Source organism: Callithrix jacchus, chromosome 12, assembly GCF_049354715.1.
Source record: "Callithrix jacchus isolate 240 chromosome 12, calJac240_pri, whole genome shotgun sequence".
Lineage (NCBI taxonomy): Eukaryota > Metazoa > Chordata > Mammalia > Primates > Cebidae > Callithrix > Callithrix jacchus.
Window position 1 is genome coordinate 108,334,444 of NC_133513.1, and position 23,193 is coordinate 108,357,636.

The 23,193-nt window shown below is 31.7% G+C and overlaps 1 protein-coding gene across 13 annotated transcripts in view; it reads left to right on the forward strand.

Annotated features, from left to right (window-relative positions):
- Positions 1-23,193, forward strand: part of ATRNL1 (attractin like 1) — an 839,028-nt gene that overhangs the window by 282,930 nt on the left and 532,905 nt on the right. For all 13 annotated transcript variants that reach the window (XR_013525132.1, XR_013525133.1, XR_013525131.1 and 10 more), the window contains exon 20: positions 16,323-16,416. Coding sequence is in view for 10 of the 13 variants with exons in the window: in XM_035269198.3 (XP_035125089.1) it covers positions 16,323-16,416 (94 nt within the window). In the remaining 3 variants the exon portion in view is untranslated. The remainder of the gene's footprint in view (positions 1-16,322; positions 16,417-23,193) is intronic.

Consider the following 23,193-nt stretch of genomic DNA (forward strand, 5'->3'; position numbering starts at 1 on the left):
AATCTATAACATATCTATTAAATTTAATTAAGTACAATTTTAATGTAAGGATACAGAGAAAATTAAATTTACATGATATCCTAACCTCTAGGAGTTGTTACAGGTGTATGACAGACAGGTAATGATGATGCAAGCAAGGAAATAATGATGTAGCAAGGACTGGGCATAGAAACAGTATAAACTCATTTTGAAACAGGTACTACCTGTTTCAACAGTGACTACTCTTTGCTTTTATGTTTTTGAAGTATTTTTTTTAATTTTAATAAGCAACTTGTTTGAATAACTTTTGTTGCATCTTTCTTATTTTTTTTGTTTGGTTTTGCTTCCAAGTTGATACTGCAATTTTATATTCTAGGGGTGCAGAAATATGTGGCCTCATTATGTTCCTTTAGTGTATATCTAGACTGTAAAATTATCATCATATATAAAATTTTAAACAAAGGCCACTTTATAATGCCTTCATAGATGCTGGTTCAGCATAAAAAGATAGCCACAAATGCTGACAACAACAGAATAATTTCAACACTGTCATGAAGTATAAATTTTAAATAATTGAGTTTAAAATGGATTTGTGCTATTTTACTCTGTAGCACAGTGCCAGAAGGGAATTCTCTCAAAATGAGCTCACAAAAAGGTTCTGTCTCAGAAATTATTTAAGTTACTGTACAATGGTAATTCCTTTAAGAAATACTGCGAGCATAACAGTATCCAGTTTTGCCATAACAGTAAATAAAAGGTTTATCCAAGTTTTAAAATATTAATATGCATTTTAATGCAACTCTGAATATAAGATAGTATTAATATGAAACTGTGCAGATTAATATTAAAATATGTCATGATATTCCTTTATTATTTATGAAGTTACATATTGCTAATATATAATTGTGTGTCTTTACTACTTGATGACAGTTTTCTTTATTCCCTGCAGTTCTCTGCCTTGTGTTTCACTCTATAATTCTCATATCTTATGTTCTCACAGTTAATTCTACAAAATAAATAAAAAACTGTGCAGATTTATTTAAATATTATTTATGAAGTAAACTTTATAACTTTATGTAGAAATCTCTTCTACTAGAAAAACAGGTTCTTAGAAACTTTTCTAGTACCAAAAGTAATTTTATGTATGCATATGGAGATGTGTGTATTTGTTTTAATCATCTATTTTTTTAAAGGTAATAATCTTAAGCAATTAGCAAGAAGCTTAGTGTTCTACAGTATTTCATAATATGACAAGTACTGATGATTTTTCAAACATCTCTATTGAAATATAATTCATACATTTAAAAAGTTACCATTTGAAAGTATACAATTCAGTTGTTTTTACTGTGTTTGCAGGGTCATGCAAACATAAGGTACTGTCAAAACATTTTCATCACCACCCTCTAAAAAGCCCACAGTCATTAGCAGCCATTCCTCTTCCTTCCAGCCCTTCCCCTGGTAGCCCTGGGCAATTAATAATGTATTTTCTATTTCTATAGATTTTATCATTCTGGAAATTTCATGTAAGTGAGATTATGAAATATGTGCTCTTTCATGAGTGACTTTTTTCATGTAGTATAATAAAGGTTCATCCATGTTCTATTATGTACCAGGACTTCACTAATTTTTGTTGCCAGACAATATGCAACTATACCCAGTTCAAATATGGATGTGTTACATTTTGTTCATTTGTCGATGGACTGTTGACCTATTTGCATTCTTTCACTATTATGAATAATGCTGCTATAAACATTCCATATGTGTTTTATTGTGGTTATTTTTTAAACTTTCTTTTAGGTATATATTTCTAGAAGTAGATTTTCTGGGTTACATGTAAATTTCATGTTTAATATTTTCATGCACTACCAAACTGTTTCCAAGAATAGCTGCATCATTTTACATCTTGACTACCAGTTCATATGTGTTCCTATTTCTCCACATTCCACAAACTCTTATCTGTCATTTTTTTTTAATTATAGCCAACCTAGTACCTGTGAGATGATCTCATTGGAATTTTGATTTGCATTTACCTAATGAGTAGTGATTTAAAATATCTTTTTCTCTGCTTATCAGTCATTTTTAAATCTTCTTTGGAATAATCTTCTTTGGAATATTCAGATATTTTGCTGGACTTTTTTTAGTTGAGGATTTATCTTTGTATGATTTAGTAGAAGAGTTCTTTATATTCTGGATACAAATAAGGAATATAAATTGCAAAATATTTTTTTTATTCTTTATTGTCTTCTTATTTCATTGATGGTATCACATGTAGCACAATATTCTAAAAAACGGATCCAGTCCAATTTATATTTTTGTTTTTTGTGTGCTCCTAGTGCTAAAACAATGACCTAATTCAGGGTTACAAAGTTTTATTCATATATTTTTTCTGAGCATTTTATAATTTTAACTCTTATGTTTAGGTGTCATATATTTTGAATGAAGTTTAGGGCATGGTGTGATGTGTAGGAGTCCAACTCCATTTTTTTAAACATGTGCATATCTAGTTGTCCTGGCATCATTTGTTGAAATGATTATTTTCCCTCTATTTACTTAGTTTGGCACCCATGTCAAGAATCAATTGGCCCTAAGTGTAATGGCTTATTTCTAGACTTTCAATTTTGGTCCATTTATATACATTTTATATTTATACCAGTATTATGTGGTTTTAATATTGTTGCTTTGTAGTAATGTTTGAAATTAGGGTTGCTGAGTCCTCTAATTTTATTATTTTAAAAATTATTTTGGATATATGAGACTCCTTGTAATTATATGAGAATTTTAGAATCAGCTTGTCATTTTCTATGAAGAAGACAGGTGAGATTCTTGTAGGGATTACATGAAATCATAGGTTAAACTTATAAATAATCTTACCAATATTAATTCTTCTTATCCATGAACCTGGGATGTCTTTCAATTTATTTATACCATTTTTAATTTTTAAAGTGTGTTTTATAATTTTCACAGTACATCTTGTACTTCTTAAATCATTTCATGAAAATTTTATTTTAATGCCATTTTATATGAAATTTTTAAAATATTGTTTATTGCTAGTGTGTAGAAGCACAATAGACTTTTATACATTGATTTTGTATCCTGCTTAAACATTGATTTTTGTATCCTTTATTAGGATTTTGTATCCTTTTTGTAACAAATCTGTTAGTTCTAATAAACTTTTTGTGGCTTCTTTAGGCTACCCAAGATCATGTCATATGTGAATAGTGATAGTTTCACTTATTCCTTTCCAATCTGGATGCTTTTAGTTCTTTTCTTTACTTAAAACAAAATATTTTTTAAATAGCTATTTGCTTTGTTAAGAATCTACAGTACAAGAATGAAAATAAGTGGCAAGAGGCGACATCAATGTCTTGTGTCTGACTAGTGAGAGAAAAGATTCTGTTTTTTACTGTTAAGCGTGATGTTAGCTGTGGGTTTTATAAAAAATGCTCATGTTATTTATCAGGTACCTGTATTTCTGCACCCTTGTCAAGGATCAGTTGTCCATAAATATGATGATTTGTTTTGGGACTCTCAATTTTATTTCATTGATACGCATTCTATATTTATGCCGGTATCATGTGGGTTTAAGAGAAATAGAGAGAAAGTACTTTTTATTTCTAGTTGAGTATTTTTAATCATGAAAGAATATTGGATTTTTCTATATTTATTGGGTTATTCTTGTTGTTTTTTCCTTTTTTTCCTCTACTGCTCTTTTTTCTTTTAGTGTGGTGCCTTGCATTTACTGATTTTTGTATGTTAAGCCAACTTTATTTTCCTAGGATAAACGCCACTTGATCATGGTGGGAATCTTTTAATATGCTTACCTAAATTTGCTTTGCTAATATTTTGTTGCAGGTGTCTGGAAAGTTGGTAGTGATGTCCCCTCTTTCATTCCTGACTAAAACTCATATTTTAAAAAATGATAATTATGACATTGATGACTGAGTGAGAAAATCTTCATATCTCTGTGTCTGTATGTAATTACAGAAAAGTAATATACATGTTAGATTAACTATTTGTATAGTTAGATCTTTATATCTGTCTATAAGACTTGCAGACATTTCCCCCTTACTGCATTTATATATAAATATGAAATGGAATAAGATATCAATAAAAACTCTTCAGTTGTGCTATTAGCATAGAATTGATACCTTTCCAAATCAAGGGTCACTTAAGAAAATTGCAAAATTCAGCATTGAATATATCATACTTCTTGATGCTTCCAAAACTATATAAATATTCAGAAATATATTTTAAATTGTATATGTGAGGTGCCTATCACAAAATGTTGTTTATAACAAATTATGCTACTTTACAGATTAAGATAATAAATATTTGTTGACAAAATACTCGAAGTAAAGACAGCATAATGGATGTTTAAATACTGTAAAATGTAGTTACCCTTTCCAGATATAGACTCAGAAAAAAATGCAGTTTTGTTTATGTAGGTTTTACTTTGTTTGATGCCCTTTAAGTAATTGCATTTGAGCTAACTTGATATCAACTGAGAAGGAACATATTAAAAAGTAACATAATTTAAAGTATGTTATTTTGCATTTATAAATAGGCACATTCAGTACAGATATTAAAATTAAAATTATTTAATTAGTATTATCTTGATTTTATATTTGAAAAAGTGTGACTTTGTGTCATTAAAGGACTAAAAGATACAAGACCTATGCAAACAAATTAAATATATTAACTTTTCTCAATTCCCTACCAAGGATCTTCATGTTGTCATAACTATATCTATTTCATTGTAGAATTAGTTATAAATATTGAAATCATGTTTTTTAAAAGTGCCCTTAGATAAATTACAAATTCTCTATACCGGAGAAATCACTACCACAATCAAGGTAAACATTTTTTCACCCCAAAAGTATCCATTTTGTCTTCTCCCCATCATTTCCTCACCTGCCCCAAGTTCTAGCTAAATAATGTTTGCTTTTTAACTTTTTTTGTCACAAATATAAGGTATTTTTTTCTTTAAAAAATATTTTAGGCTTTATGGGCTGTTTTTCTGTGTGCAGCTGCTAAACTCTGCTTCCATAAAGTGAAAGAAGTCATCTGTAATATCTAAACAATTTAATGATGCTGTATTCCAGTAGAACTTATTTCTTACATACTGAAGTTCGAAATTAATGAAATTTTCCTATTATGAATTTTTTCTTTAAACATTAAACATTAAAAAACTCTACTCTAAACTCATGGGTTATACAAAAATATAAGACAAGCTGGATTTGGCTTGTGGGCTGTAGTTCATGATCCTTGCTAGAGACTATATTGGTTATTTCTAAAATTTTTGCATACATCAAATTAAATAGAACTTTTTTTCTGATTTTTTTTACTCAGTATTTTTATTAATTGATTGATTGCTGAGTACTACTTTATTATCCGGATATACCACATTTTGTTTATTACATCACATCTGGTTTGTTTTGTAAGTAGCAGTACAGCTACTATTAATATTTATGTGTAAGTGTATGTGTGTATGTCTTGCATTTCTCTTGGGCAAATTCCCTAGAGTGGAATTGCTTTGTGCTATCATAAATTTGTAAATGTATACTTCACCTTATAGGAAATTGTTGAATTATTTATCAAAGTAATTGTATCATTGCATATTTCTTCCAGCAGTTTATGAGCATTTTAGTTGTTTTGTTTTATTGTCAACATTTAGGATTGTCAATCTTTTACATTTTAGCCATTATAATATAAGTTTGTGGGTATGTCTTGTTGATTTACAATTATGTTTTTCTGATGGCTAAGGACATTAATATATTTTCATGTGTTTATTAGCAAGTTGTCTATCTTTTCTGCTTGTGTGTATGAAGTATCCAGAATTTTTGTCCACTTTTAAAAACTGGGCTATTTTCCTTCTTTATGTTAAATTGTAAGAGATCTTATAGTATTTCAGATAGAAGATCTCCCTCAGATATATGAATTATGAATATTTCCCTCAGCCTATGACTTCACTTTTCATTTTATTAAGAGTATCTTCTTATAAAATGAAGATATTTTAAAGCTGATAATATGATTTTTTCTTTGATATTTTATACTTTTTGTATCAAATGCATGAAATCTTTACCTATGCCAAGGATACAAATATTTTTTCCCTGTTTTTTCTTTTAGAGATTGTATAGTGTTAACTCTTACATAGAAATTTGTGATTTATTCTGAGTAAAATTTGTTTGTAATATGAAGTTTTGATACTGGTTCCTTTTTTCCCATACAGATACTCAGTTGTTCTAGCACCATTTGTTGAAATGACAATTCTTTTCTCATTGAATAACCTTAGCATATTTGTTGAAAACCAAATTGATGGAATATGTGTACGATTGTTTCTGTTTCTCTTTGACCTAATGTCATTACCAAACTTTCTTAATTGCTGTGGTTTCAAAGCACATCTTGAAATTATGTCTTTGAAGTCTTCTTTGACTTTTTAAAATGCTTTTTTTCTTTATGTTTTAAGATGTATATAAGTTTTAGAAGTAGCTTTCCAGTTTCTACAAAAATAACTGACTAGAATTTGAGATTTTATTAAATTTATTATGTAAATTTTGGGAGAAATGATATTTTTCCAATATATAATCTTCCAATTCATGTACATAGTATATCTATTCATTTATTTAAATACTTAATAATCCTTGGTAGATATGGTTGTCATTGTATCAGTCTTGCTCATATTTTGTTAAATTTTTCCCTAAATATTTCACAACTTGTTGCTAACAAATATTAATGTTCACTTCTGAATTGTACCTTAATAGAAAGACAAATTATATTAATAGAGTAATATTACTCTATTAATACAGGTACAATTCAGGTAACACAAAATTAAGTACTTTAAAATCTACAATCCTGTGGCATTTAGGACATTCACAGTGTTTTGCAGCCAACACCTGTATCAATTTCCAATCATTTCCATCACTGCAAAAGAAAACATATAATCATAAAATGACTCAGCCCTGGGCAACTACAAATCTGCTTTCAGACTTTATGGATTTACTTGTTTTAAATATCTCCTATAAAGTACATCATATAATATGTAATCTTTTCTGTTTGGCTTTTTATCACTGAGTATATTTTTTTTAGATTCATCTACATAGCATGCATTAGTACTTTATTTATTTTCATTGCTGAATTATATTCCATTGTATGGCTATATTATCATTCATAAGTTGATGGGCCTTTGGGTTGTTTCTACTTTTTGGCTATTGTGAATCTGATCACTTGTATTGCTCCTATAATTGTACAACATAGATTATGATATGTAGTATTAATATCATCACTTTTGAAGAATTTCTCTGATTATACATTTTTAGTTTTATTGTGTGATTGTCATTACCACTTGTGTAATGTACTGATGTTTTCCTGTGACATAATACATGATTATGTTTTGTATATGTTATATGTGATGTGTGTAATTGCGAAGAATGTGTATTCTTTAGCATCAAGGCATAAGCTTGAAATCTATTCATAACAGCTATCTTGTTATAACATCAACTTAGCAATTATTTTCTTTAGGCCTTTTACAGTTTTTCATATTTTATATCTACTCTTTTGTACTAAGAGTACTCTGCTGGTTTTTACTAGGTGTGGTATACTAAAGTCTTTGTATTTGTCTCCTTACTCCTTATATCTTCTATGATTTTGCTTTGTCAACATAGTAGCTATGTTTTTTGTCACTGAAATGTTCATAAGTATTATATATTCGTGATGAATTTTAGCTTTGGTACTAAAAAGGTTTTTGTCATATTTAATGCTTTTTTGGTTTTCGTTTTATTTTAATTGTAACCTGATTTGTAATCTCTGTGTTCTTATTGTTTCCATTTGCCTGGTAAACCTTCTTTATCTCTATTTTTGTTTTTCTGAGTCATTTGGTTCTACATATGGCTCTACGTTAGAGCACGTAGTTGGTTGTGCTTTATGAGACAAAATAGGTAAGTTAAGCCTATTCATCTTCATTGTTATCATTGGTAGGTTATTTTTTTCTCATTTATGTTATATATACACATTATTCTATAATGTGTAGCATATTATATTTGTCCTGCTTATTTCTCTGTGATGTGTTTCTCTGCCCTTTAATTAAAAATATAATAAATAGATTTATGGAGATTGGTATGTTTGTTCTAGTACTCAGCTTTGTTTATGTTTTAAATTTTAATTTTTTTGACAAATAATAATTATATGTATTACATATTTGTGGGGTACAATATAGTGTTTTGAGATATGTTTACATTTTGGAAGGATGAAACTAAGCTAATTAATCTTATGTTAATAACATTTAACATTTACTCTTAGTAATTTTGAAATATGCATTTTGTTTAGTAGATTACTAAAGCTTATTCCTCTAACTGAAATTTTGTATTCTTTGATCGACCTTTCCTCTTTCCTGTTCTGTCTCTCCTAACCCTGGCTTCTGGTAATCATCATTCTGCTTTCCTATGAATTTGATATTTTTTAGATCCCTCATAAAATTGAGATCATGTAGTATTTGTCTTTCTGTGCCTGGCTTGTTTCATTTAGCATTAATTCATCTTGTCTTTTTAAAAGCTGAGTAGGATTCAAATATATATGTGTGTGTGTATATATATATGTATATATTTTATACATACACATATTTTATGTGTGTGTGTGTGCGTGTGTGTGTATGTGTGTGTAATTCATTCATTCATCCAGTGATGGACACCTAGGTTGCATCTATATCCTAGCTATTGTGAATAATTCCTGCAGTGGACACAGGACTGTGATTATCTCTTTGGCATATTGATTTCATTTCCTTTGGATATATACCTAGAAAAGCAGTTACTGTACTATATAGTAATTTTAATTTTACTTTTCAGATGACTCTCCAAACTCTTTTCATAATGACTGTTAATTTACATTTAAACCAACAGTGCACATGTTTCCTTTTTCTGCTAATCCCTGCCAGCATTTGTTAAATGTTGTAATTTTTATAATAGCCATTTAAACAGGTGTGAAGTGATATCTCATTGTCATTTTAATTTGAATTTCCCTGATGATTAGTGATAGCGCACACTTTTCATATACCTGTTGGCCATTTGTATGTCTGCCTTTACAACAAGTTTATTTAGCTCTTTTGTCCATTTTAAAATTGTGTTCTTTGTTGTCTTCCTGTTGAGTTGCTTGAATTCCTTATATATTTTGAATATTAGCTTCTTACCAGATGTATGGGTTGCGAATATTTTCTCCCAGTATGTGGACTGTCTCTTTATTAATTATTTCCTTAGTTGTGCTTAAGATTTTTAGTTTGCTGTGGTCTCATTTGTTTATTTTTGCTTTTGTTTTGCATTTGCTTTTGGGCAAACCAATAAATTTTTGCCCAGACCAATGTCATGGGGCATTTTCCTTATGTTTTCTTCTACAGTTTTAATTCTTGCCTTTAAGTCTTTAGTGCATTTTCAGTTGATTTTTGTCTATGAAATAAGGGTCTATTTTCATTTTTTTGCATGTGAATATCTAGTTTTCCCTGCATAATTTATTCAAGAGGCTGTCTTTTCTCCATTGTGTGTTCTTGACACTGTTGTCAAAAATCAATAGATTGTCAGTGCTTGGGTTTATTTCAGAGCTCTATATTCTTTTCCTTTGGTTGATGTTTCTTTTCTTATGTTAGTATTATGGTGTTTTGATTAATATAGCTTAGTAGTATATTTTGAGAACAAATAGTTTGATGCCTTCAGCTTTAGTCTTGCTCAAGATTGCTTTGGCTATTTGATATTTTTAAAATTTCCATATGAATTTTTAAATTACCTTTCCTCTTTCAGTGAAAACTGCCATTGGCATTTTGTCAGAAATTTCATTGAATCAGTAGATTAGTTTTGGTAACATGGACATTTTAATAAAATTAATTATTCCAATCCATGAACATGGGCTACCTTTCCATTTATATAAGTCACTCACTATTTCTTTCCTTAATGTTTTGTGGTTTCCAGTATTTAGATCTTTTAAGTCCCTGGTTAAATTTACTTCAAATTATTTTTTATGCTATCGTGAATGGGATTGATGTCTTAATTTCTTTTTCAGTTAGTTCATTATTATTGTAAAGGGATATTACTGACCTTTGTATATGGATTTTGTGTTCTGCAACTTAACTGAACTTCTATATGAGTTCTAACATATTTTTAGTGGAATCTTTAGGATTTTCTTTACAAAATATCATGTCATCAGCAAACAGAATTTCACCTTTTAATTTTCTATTTGGATGCCCTTTGTTTCTTCTTTTTTGTCTGACTGCCATGGCTAGAACTTTTAGTACTATGTTGAATGGAAGTGGTAAGGGTGGACATCCTTGTCTTGTTCTTGATCACTGAAGAAAGGTTTAAACATTTTACGTTTGAGTATGATGTTGGCTGTGGGCCTGTCATAGGTAGGTGCAAAAGCAATTTGCTCCAACCTATGACATGGAATATATGGTCTTTACTGTGTTGAGGTACATTACTTCTATACCTACTTTGTTGAGAGTTTTTTTTTTTTTATCATGAATGGATGTTGAATTTTTTCAAGTGCTTTTTCTGCATCTGTTCAGGTGATTATGTGGTTTTTGTCCTTCATTCTGATAATATAGATAATCATATTTATTGATTTGTTTGTGTTTAACCAATCTTGCATCCCTGGGATAAATCACATTTGATCATAGTGAATGACCTTTCAATGTTCCACTGAATTTGATTTGCTAGTATTTCGTTGAGGGTTTGGCATCTATGATCATAAGGGATATGACCTGTAATTTTCTTTTATTATATTATGTTTTTTTTGCTTTGGTATCAGGGTAATCCTATTTTCAAAAAAATGAGTTTGGAATTTTTTTATTTTTATTTTTTGGATGAGACTCAGAAGGATATACATTAGTTATTTTTACAATGTTTGATATAATACTTCTGTGAAGTCCTGGGATTTTTTTTTTTTTTTTGATGGAAGGTTTCTTTTGTTTTTGGATGCTTGTTATTGGTCTGTTTGGATATTCCGCTTATTCTTGATTCAGTCTTGGCATATTGTACATTTCTAGGAATTTATTCGTTACTTCTAGGTTATCCAACTTGTAGGCATATAATTGTTCATGTACTCTCTTACGATCCTTTATATTCTTGTGATATAAGTTACTGTGTTTCCTCTTTTTTTGTGATTTTGAGTTTTTTTCTATTTTTTCCTTAGTTGATTGTCCCAAAAGTTTGTCAGTTTTGTTTATCTTTTCCTAGAAACAACTACTAATTTTATTGATCTTTATTGTCTTTCTGTTCTCTCTTTCATTTATTTCACTCCCTAATCTTTATTATTTTCTTTTTCAACTGATTTCAGGCTTAGTTATTTTTCTTCTAGTTACTTGAGTTGTAACATTAAATTGCTTATTTGGGATATTTTTTATTTTTTTGTCACATGCATTTATTGCTATACACTTCCCTCTTACAACCGCATTTGCTGTATTCAGCAGTTTTTAGTATGTGTCATTTCTATTTGTTCAACATATTTTTACATTTCCCTTTTGATTTTCTTTGACTCACTGGTTGTTCAGGAGTGCATGGTTTAATTTCCAGGTTGTGAATTTTTTTCAAATTCTGCTTGTTTTCGATTTCTAGTTACATACCATTGTGGTCAGAAAAGATATTTTATATGACTTCAGTCTTCTTAGATTGTGAAAACGTGTCTTGTCACCTAACATATGATCTATCCTAGAGAATGTTCTGTGTGCACTTGAGAAGTATGTGTATTCTGCTGCTATTGGATAGAATACTTTGTACATGTCTAGTATGTCTATTTGCTCTATAGTGTTGTTCAGGTCCAAGGTTTTCTTACTGATTTTGTTTGGATTATCCATCCAATGTTAAAAGTGGAGTATTGAAGCTATCTTCTCACATTGTATTCCTATCTCTTCTTTTATTTCTATTAGTATTTGTTTTATACATTAAGGTACTCCAGTGTTGGGTGCATATATATTTACAATAAGTATATCTTCTTGATGAATTGACCTCTTTATGATTGTTTAATGACCTTCTTTTCCTTTTGGGACAGTTTTGTACTTAGAGTTTATTTTTTTCTCATGTAAGTATAGCCATGCCCATTCTCTTTTGTTCATGAATTGTATGGCATATTATTTTTCATCATTTTCTTTTCTGCCTATGTGTGTCCAGAAAGGTACAGTGAGTCATTTTAGGCAGCGTAAAGTTGGATCAAAAAAAATCTGTGCAGCTACTTTGTGTCTTTTGATTAGATAACTTAATCTATTAGCCTTTAATGTGATTTTTGATAGATAAGAACTTACTACTATTACTTTGTTAAAATTTTTTTGGTCTGAATCCATGGGGACAGTCCTGTATCCCAGTTGCACAGGGGTTAGCCTGGAACTTGGGTGGGTCTGAAGCCTGAGTTGGTAGAGGTTAATCATGATCCTGGGGCTAGTTTGGAACTAGATTGGCCTGAAGCCTGTCTTCATATGGTGACTGGTCTGGATCTGGGTTCATAGATATTAGCCGGACACTGGGAGGGTTTGAAGACTGAGACTTGCAGTATCAGCCTGGAGTCTGGAGCTGCAGAGCTTGGCCTGGCCTAAGAAAGTCTTGGAGGCTGGAGCCATGGGGACTTGCCTGAAGCCTATGGTTGCTGTGCTTTGCCTGGGCTTGAAGTCTAGGGCTACAGGGACTGGTCTGGACCCTAAGGCTACAGAGGTTGACCTGGACCTAGGGCGGGTCTGAAGCCTGAGTCCTCAGGTACTTTCCTAAAGCTTGGGGCTGTTGGGGATGCCCTCGTACCATTGCAGTCCTGGAGCTTGGGAATGTAGGGACTAACCTGGTAGAGGGATGGGTCTGGATTCTGATACTGCAGTGGCCTGCATGGAGTTTGGGACTACGGAATCATGCTTGGGTTCAGTGAGGCAGGCCTGGTGCTGCAGTCCAATGAAACATTGAGTGCTTATTTCATTCTTCTTTCCTGACTTGGGGGTATCTTACTCAGTGTTGTGCTGCTCCCGCTTGCAAGAGGGTTAATATGGATAATGTTAAACTGGCTTTTCTACCCTCTTCGATGCATTTTCATTTTCTTTTGGACTACAGTAAGGTGGTGTAATCTCTTTCCTGGATTCCTTAGCTCTTGGGAAGGTATTTTCATGCATGGATAGTTTTTCAAATGAATGTTTCTGTGAGAGATGAGCACTAAAAAGTCATATTCCACTATCTTCCTAACATCACTCCTCTAGTTTTTTTTTTTTTTTTTAAATCCGGATACATGGGGTTTTTAGTAGAATTTTATTTGTTTATTATTTATTTTTGACTTAATTGTATTGTCATCAGGACCCATTGTATGATACTATTTTCAGGAATTTGTTGCAGTTTTCTTCACTTGCTAATGATAAGTTAAGTGTTATAAATGATTTATATGTGTTGGTTTTTAAAAACAAAGAATTGATGAACATAGAAGTTAGGCTAGTTGTTACTTCTAGTAGGAAGGGGCAGTAAGATAGGCTAAGGGAGCAGCAACCTGCAGATTGATACAAGTGGTTGTATTAGAAATCTAGTCCTTAAATTCGATGGTTTAATTATCCTATTGTAGAAATTACTAATAGTTTTATAAGCAGAAAATATACATGCCATTTAAAAATCACCACCATAATCTTGTCTTCACAAAAATAATAAGCAATATTTACCTTTTTGCAGATTTTTTTCTTATATAGATGTAATTTATATGATGCTCAAGCAAGACATATGGCATAATCAAAACACAATACTTTTCTCTGTCATTGACCTTTTAAAATGTATTCAGTGCAATATATTTTTCCCTGATCTTATGTGAAATCTTAGACTCACTCAGTTAATTTAAGGAACTCCAGAGAATTTAATTTGCAAACAAATTGTAAGTAAATTAAATTTTTTTTAGATCAGATAAAAGTAAGAACTCTGAATATATTTTGAAGCCAAATTTTCTCTTTTCCTCTATTCTATATGTTATTTCTTTCCTAACCTAGGATTTTCCTGGCTTGATCATTTTTTTTTATCTTTCTAGGGGAGAGGAGAAAATTACATAGTCTTATGTGTGAAGAATAGTTGTTATATTTAGTTAAGGTTCTCCATGGGAGAGATGCACAACAGCTGATCCATTCTCACATAGGTGTCTTTCGGGGCTCTTTTGAGTCTTGACCTTTCTAGATGCAATTTTTGTGATGTGTGGGAGACACATTCTTTCTGTTCTGGCAACTTTTATTTCAGTTTTCAGTTGAAGTCCTCCAGTACCTCTAGAAAATCCTTTAGGTCAGAATATTAAGTATATGCTGGCTAGCTGGAAGAAACATACATTTCTTTTTTTGACTTCAGTGTTAGTACAAATACTTCCTAAAAGTAACTGTTTCTATTTGTGCTGCCACCTCAGTAAAATAGCCATAGCTGTTCATATATGGATAATTCAGAATTTCCTCTAGTATACCACCTGGATTTTAAGGAGACCCAGAGCAGGTTCTTCAAAAAAGCTTCTGTGAAGTCCCACTCATTAGGCTTCTGTAACAGGATAGACAACCACTCCCTTGGGAGGCAGAAGACTGGATTACTAACACTGAAATGGGCTTTCACTCTTTCTACCCCTTTTATTGATTCCACCTGGTTCAAAGATTACTGGTTTTGAACTATTGTTTTAGTTTCTCCTTTTGAATATGTTCATAAGTGGTCTTATACTTCACTTAGGTATATAGTATCTATTTTCTTTCTGATACTCAGTTGAACTAGAGATATGATTATCTGGCTACATTTGCTTGCATTTATTAATTCATTAGCATACATGTTAGAGTTACTATTGATATTGTAAGGAAAATAATGAAAAAGTTGAACATTGGTAAATTTTGACTGATTCACTGAATTTTATGTGTATACATTTCAGGAAAAGATCGTATTATTATATTTTTGTCAGTAGAATGGTTTAGCTAACTGGTAGTGTACAAGAATACCAGTAGTTCTCATTAGGTATTTTTGAAAAGCTTAGTGACACCATCAGCCTTGCTGCTTTAGAATGTGTTATTGGATTGGAAAATGAATTGTATCCTAGAAATACTGAAGGCAAAGATATCTGCTATGTGGTTATATTGATATCAGTAAGAGAAAGTGGATGACAATACTTTGTGGTGGCTATTAGAATGAGAAGGGGGGTCAGATACAAGAGAGATTATACATGTAGAAATTAAAATTTACCAATTGAGGGCTGGGCGTGGTGGCTCACGCCTGTAATCCCAGCACTTTGGGAGGCCGAGGCAGGTGGATCTGAGGTCAACAGATTGAGACCATCCTGGTCAACATGGTGAAACCCTGTCTCTACTAAAAATACAAAAAATTAGCTGGGCATGGTGGCGCATGCCTGTAATCCCAGCTACTCAGGAGGCTGAGGCAGGAGAATTGTCTGAACCCAGGAGGCAGAGGTTGCAGTGAGCCGAGATCACGCCATTGCACTCCAGCCTGGGTAACAAGAGCGAAACTCCGTCTCAAAAAAAAAAAAAATTTACCAATTGATTAGATGTTGGACACAACACTTTAGTGTGAGGTTTATGTCCTAAATAACTGAACAGTGCTCATTAAGAAAGTATTGCAAAGGAAGAAAATGATACAAGTTTATATGAACCAAATTAATGGTGTTAATTTTACAAAATGGAAAGTTTCATCTAGTACTAAGGATATTCTAAAAGGATATTCTAAAAGAATGAGGATGATCTCAGAAGCTTAAAAGGGTGAATTTGGAGGAAATAAATAGATGTTCTTTTTTAAAACACAATTTGTAGGTATATTTTTATTATTGTTTGCAATAGTAATAATAGTAGAAGTAATATCTGCCAATTATTAAGTGTTCAATATGTGTTAGGTATCTTAAAATACATTACCTCATTTAATTTTTACATCTATCCTGAAAGCTAAGTGCTATTACTCTTCTTTTGCAGATGAAGAAATTAAGCATAAAGAGGTTAAGTAAATTTATCCAAGGTCATATAGTAATTTTAGATGTAAATTTTGAAGCTAAGGCGTTTGAGTTCAAAGCTCTTACACTAACTCTTTGAAACTCATTCCATTAAAGATATAGCCAAAGTAAAAATGGAGAGAAGCCCAAAGAATAATTAGATAAATACATAGATCCACAGTAGACTTCAGGATATCCCCCAAAGACTTTAAGGAATTTCACAAAATTTTCAGAAAAATGAATTTACTTCCCTTTAATTGAAATAATTTATAATATCTGATATAATATCTTAGTTTTTAGATGGCAAGAGGAAGTAACAGGACATAAAAATAAGGGAATAATAATACTTGAAGTGCAAAATGTGCATGTTTGTGATATAGCATATTCAATATCATTTTGGTTTTGACTTACAGCTTGTACGTGCAGTGGCCATGCAAATATTTGTCATCTGCACACAGGAAAATGTTTCTGCACAACTAAAGGAATAAAAGGTGACCAATGCCAATTGTAAGTAAGAGTGACTTTTTAGAACTTTTGTGAATTGAATTTGTGTTGTTGAACTAATTTTTATATGTTTTACTTTTTAATTTAGTGTTGTGTTAGTTAAGCATACATTTATTCAAAATTTAAACTTTTATTTTAGATTAGAGAGTACATGTGCAGGTTTGTAACACAGGTTTGGGGTATGATTGATCCCATCTTCTGGATGTTGTGCGTCATACCCAATAGATAATTTTAAAGCATTTTCTTCCTTTCCTGCCTCTCTCGCTTTAGTAGTTCCCAGTGTCTGTTGTTCCCATCTTTATGTCCATATGTACTAATATTCAGCTCCCACTTATAAGCAAAAACATGGTATTTAGCTTTCTGTTTCTATATTTGCTTAGGTTGATGTATCCCTGTTTTTGCAGAGGATATGATTTCATTTTTTTATGGCTGTGTAGTATTTCATGGCGTATGTGGACCACATTTTCTATATCCAGTCTACTGTTGATGGGCATTTAGGTTGATTCCATGTCCTTGCTATTGTGAATAGTTCTGCAATGAACATATAGGTGCATGTGACTTTTTGGTAGAATGATTTATTTTCCTTTGGATATATGCCAAGTAATGGGAATTTACTTGCATTGAATGAATTCTCCTTAAAAATTAAACCTTTTAAATAACAATTTTGTGGAGGCTTTAAAACAACTTCATAGAGCATGTTTATCTTTTGCATTTCTAGAAAAGGAAACTTTCTTAATTTTCTGTATCAAATCTTATTGTTATCGATACATTTTTCTTTCATATTATACCTAATGCAATGTCTCTGTGCTGTTATTTTATAGTCATTCATCAGTAATTCTGATTATTCTTGTCCTTTCACCCTTTCAGCTGGTTACTTATATTCATCTTCCTCTGTTTTCTCTGTTCTGTCAGTATGCAGGAAACCACTATTGCTATTCTCCTCTCTGTACTTTCATGAATGATTTTTGTCTTATTTAGTTATTACTCTAAAATTTTATTTTCCTTCAAAAATTAACTTTAAAAGGCAGCATTTTAGGATATTTAAATTGTTTTTTATTCTTTTTCTTGTTTATGCATATTATTAAAATCAAATTTTTATGGTTTTGAATTATGTGTGTGCAGATACATATGTATATTAGGTATATATATACACTATATTTGATACAAATAATATATTCCAACTATAATAATTATAGAAACATAGGGAAAACTTTAAAAAGAATTCTCCAAATTTATAAATATGTAGAAATTTATGCCTAAAGTCTATTAAGCATGGAAAATGATCCTTTTATTTTTATTTAAAATAAATACATTACTTGTTGCAGAATTATCTTAAATATTTCATGTTAGGTGATTATGTCTTTACTTGGCCACCTAAGTATTAGGTGATTTTCAAATTCAGAGAAGGTAAGCACAATCAGTTTTTATTCCTTCTCTGTAGTCTCTGAAGTTAAATACAAGTTAAGAGCAAAATATCTTGGAGAAATTCCAATGAAGAAAGGCCAATTTGGTCTTAAAACCAATGGAATTAAATCATAATCTTCTGTTCTAAGATCAAGGATGCCTCTAATACTTTGCAACACTAAAGCTTGATTATAAGTAAGGCCAACTCCATGGGGATGTGGCCTGTGAATTTATACAGGTTCCCACACTTACAAGGGCAACACACTTGGTTTAATGTTCTGCTATCACTGTCTTGAAATGCTTAATAACTTTTAAACAATAACTATGCATTCTTCTTTCACACAATCATCTCCTATTACCTCAAATTATATATTAATAGCAGGTTCTGGGTTTATATAATGTTGTTTCTCTTGACTAACTTCTATTAAATATGTTCATTGGATAGCAGTGTGCAGCAATGAAAATGTTTTCTATAGACCACAATGGCAGTATTACAGATAAAAATAATATATGAGATTCTACCATGATAGTACACATTGGAAGTGTTTTAGTATAGTTTTACATAAATAGTATAGCCATATACCTATTCATAATTATATCTGTGATACAATATTGCAGTAACATATTTTGTTTACAGACAAGAGAAAGCAGGATTTCAATTCATTGAAATAGTGAGCTTGTAAGCTTAGCTAAAATACAGTTACAAGATTTGGCATGTGCACATAATATTAGAAAATAAATTATATGGTTCTGAATGATAAAAGTATATTTTCCCCTTCTCACTTATGATTTCTGAGGAGGATAAGAATGGAATATTAATTTGTAAAAAGTACTTTGTATGTAGTATTTGTAGACAGAATTCCATGCATTTATATATTTGTTTATTTATCTTTTGAGTATGGAGCAATAAAGAATAGGCCCATAATTCTTAGAGCAATTAATTGCGATAGTGTACTTATACCTGAAAAAAATAGTTTGTTAGGAAAGAGAGCGATCAGTAAACAATTATTAAGTTAGTACTTGATACTATTAATGAAGATGAATATCATATGGTTTTTGCTGAAAGTATCTCAGACTAGCAGTGGAGACACTGACCAAAATACATTATACTAATTTCTTACCTTAGTGATTTGATATGCTTATGAGCCCCTTCCACTTCTTAGGATAATTTCTGTTTGGTTTTAAGTATTTAGTCAGATATCATTCTTCTTATGTATTCTTAATGACCATCCTAAACTGAAATTGGTTCTCTTCATATCTGTTAATTTCTTTTCTTGAATTATTTGTGTAGTTGTCTGTATCCATTACTAGAGTAAACTTTTGGGAAGACCATTGCAAGAGTACCAGAATGTAAGTGTTCAATAAATTTATTTAGAATGGAATGAAGAAAATATTGATGGAGCATTGAAAAGGGAGTTATTAATTTATTTTGGAGGGTTAAGGAAAATTTGAGCAGAGGATGTTTGAGCTGGAAATTGAAGAAGTAATAAAATCAACTCTCTGGAAAAAGAAAATAGGAAACAAGGGGAAACAGCATCAGTCAAGGCAAAGAAGTAAAAATGAACATGGTCATAGTATTTCCAGTCTTTGCTCAAGAATTTTGACAGCTGGAAAAATATTGCTTTTTCTCTTACAATAAAAGGGGAAAAAAGGTGGATAAACTGCAAATTCATGAGTCTTCTTGAAACCATTGTAACTGAGAAAACAGGGTAACCAACTGGCTACAAATATGAAGAGAGACAAGAGACACAGAGAGATGAGACATGAACATTGGCTTACCTGGAATGAAATCATCTCGAGACTGATAAAAGGGGATCAGTTAGTGGTTGATATTTATCAGGAATTAGGTATACACTATCAATAGGGTGAAGCTCCTGGGAGCCACAGAAATTGGTGGAGAGCATTCTCCTTGTAGAATTTGCAAACCACCTATTATGGTTGCCATTCTCTTCCACCAGTTGCTCAGGGAAAAAAATAAAGAACATTTCAAGAGAGCATTCCCTGTGCTGTAGGCTTGTGGAAGGGATTGGCAGCCACAGTAGGAAAGGGCATCAGTAGTACAGTAAAAATATTCATTTAAATGAGCACCAAATTATTCATCTTGCCATTGTAATGGCAGTTCTCAATCTGGTTTTGGTCCAGACTATAGTTGATCATCAAAAATTGTAACTTAACAATAAATTTCCATTTGTTTGTGTCATCTCTAATTTTTTTTTTTGAGTAGTGGTTTGTAGTTTTCTTTGCAGAGATCTTTCAGTTGCCTGGGTGTTTTATTCGACATACATAGTTGTATGGCAACTATGAATGGAAGTTTTTTCCAGATTTGTATCTCAGCTTGACTGTCATTGGTGTATAGGAATGCTATTGATTTTTGCACATTGTATTCTGAGTCTTTGCTGAAGTTGTTGATCAGCTGAAGAAGCTCTTGGGCTGATCGTGGGGTTTTCTAGATATAGGATCATGTTGTCTGTAAACAGGGATTGTTTGATTTTCTCTTTTTTTATTTGGAGGATCTTTGTTTATTTATTTTGCCCAGTTGCCCTCACTAGAACTTCAGATACTATGTTGAATAGAAGTGGTGAAAGAGGGCATCCTTGTCTTGTGCTGGTTTTCAAGGAGAATGCTTCTAGCTTTTGTGTATTCAGTATGATGTTGGCTGTGCATTTGTCATAGATGGCTCTTATTATTTTCAAGTATGTTACTTCAATACCGAATTTACTGAAAGTTTTTAACATGAACGGATGTTGAATTTCATTCATATAAAGCCCTTTTTGCATCTATTGAGATATTTGTTTGCTTTTTGTCTTTAGTTCTGTTTATGTTATGAATCACATTTATTGATTTGCTATGTTGAACCAACCTTGTATCCCAGAGATAAAGCCTACTTGATCATGGTGCATACACTTTTTGATGTCCTGTTGTATTGTTTGCCAGTGTTTTGTTGAGGATTTTTCCATCAGTGTTCATTGATGAGAAAATTTCAGGTGGATATCCTGTCTGTCTCTTCCAGGTTGTTCTGTCTCTTTCAGGTTTTGGTATCAAGATGATAATGGCCTCATAGAATGAGTTAGGGAGGAGTCTCTTTTCAATTTTTTGAAATAGTTCAGTAGGAACAGTACCATCTCTGTATATCTGGTAGAATTCAGCTGTGAACACATTATGTCCTGAGTTTCTTTGGTTGGTAGACTATTTATTACTGCCTCAATTTCAGACCTGATTATTGGTCCGTTCAGGAATTCTATTTCATCCTGGTTCAGTCTTGGGAGGGTATATGTGTCCAGAAATTTATCCCCTTTTTTTTTTAGATTTTCTAGTTTGTGTGCATAGAGGTGTTCATAATATTATCTCACGGTTGTTTGTATTTCTGTGAGGTCAGTGGGAATATCCTTCTTGTCGTTTCTGATTGTGTTTATTTGAATCTTCTCTCTTTTCTCCTTCATTAGTCTGGGTAGTGGTATATGTATTTTATTATTTTTTTCAAAAAACCAGCTCTTGGATGCATTGATCTTTTTATTTGTGTGTATGTGTATGTGTGTGTGTGTGTGTGTCTGTGTATGTGTGTGTTTCTGTCTCCTTCAGTTCTCCTCTAATTTCGGTTATTTCTTATCTTCTGTTAGCTTTGGGATTTGTTTGCTCTTGGTTTTCTAGTACTTTTAGTTATGATGTTAGGTTGTTAACTTGAGGGCTTTCAAACTTTTTGATGTGCACATTTAGTGCTATAGATTTTCCTCATAACACTTCCTGAAAGACAACCTAGGCAATCCCATTCAGGACATAGGCATGGGCAAGTATTTCATGAGGAAGACACCAAAAGCAGTTGCAACAAAAGCAAACATTGACAAATGGGATCTAATTAAACTAAAGAGCTTCTGTGCAGCAAAAGAAACCATCAACAGAGTAAACAGACAGCCTATAGAATTGGAAAACATTTTTGCAAACTATGCATCTGACAAAAGTCTAATTTATGTCATCTATAAGGAACATTACCAAATTTACAAGAAAGAAAAATACAACCCCATAAGAAGTGGGCAAAGGACATGAACAGACACTTTTGAAAAGAAGACATATATATGGCCAAAACTCATATGAAAAAAGTTCATCACTGATTATTAGAGAGGATTAAAACTGGACCTCTTCTTTATACCATTAGTACAAAAATTAACTAAAGATAGATCAAAGACTTAAATGTAAAACTATATAATTTGATTGTGCTGTGGTCCAAGAGACTGTTTGCAATGATTTCAGTTCTTTTGCATTTCTTGAGAAGTATTTTAATTCTAATTATGTGATCTATTTTAGAGTATATGCCATGCAGTGGTGAGAAGAATGTATATTCTGTTGCTTTTGGGTGGAGAGTTCTGCTTATATCTATGAGGTCCATTTGATCCAGTGCTATGTTCAGGTCCTGAATATCTTTGTCAGTTTTCTGTCTCTGTGATCTAATATTTTCAGTTGAGTCTTAAAGCCTCTCACTATTATTGTATGGGAGCTTAAGTCTCTTTGAAGATATCTGAGAACTTGCTTTATGAATCTGGACACTCCTGTATAGGTGCATATATATTTAGGACAGTTAGATTTTTTTGTTGAATTGAACGCTTTACCATTATGTAATGCTCTTCTTTGCATTTTTGATTTTTGATTTTTATTAAAGTCTGTTTTGTCAGAAACTAGTATTACAACCCATGCTTTTTTTTCCTTTTCATTTGCCAGGTAGATTTTTCTCCATTCCTTGGTTTTGTTTTGAGTCTATGTGTGTCACTACAGGACATTTAACCCATTTACATTTAAGGTTACCATAAAATGTTTACTTTCCAACAGAATTTAACAAAATATTCTTCTTGCACAGTAAACGTACTAACTACACATATTTTGGTTGGAAAAAGGAAAACATCAATTTATTAGGTTAATGGTTCTTGGTGGAGATAGAATAGTACCCCCTAGAACTTTGTGGGTTTTTATAATTAGTTATTCTAATAATTGGGGAGTGCTACTTGCATCAGAAGATGAATAGTCACAGTCCTTTATTAGAACAGGCACTTATAGAGACCAGGTAATATTTAAAATCTCAGTCCAAATCTGTTTCATTGAATACAGTAGATCTACAAGCTCACTCTGTAGTCATTCTCTTTGATCATTTGTTCATAATTGACATGGATAGCATTAGCCAGCGGATCTCTCATATTGGCTTCCTGACCTGTGGATAAAAAGCCAGTAAAGTAGAGAAGAGGCCAAGAGAAGGAAACCCCTGAAACTAATTCCATTCATTTTGGACTCAGATGAATTTTCAAGATGGAAAATCAGAGAGCTCATGCCAAGACAAATAGCAGGCTGTTGAAACAGAGAAAATGAAGGATTATGATATTCTCAAATATGAGC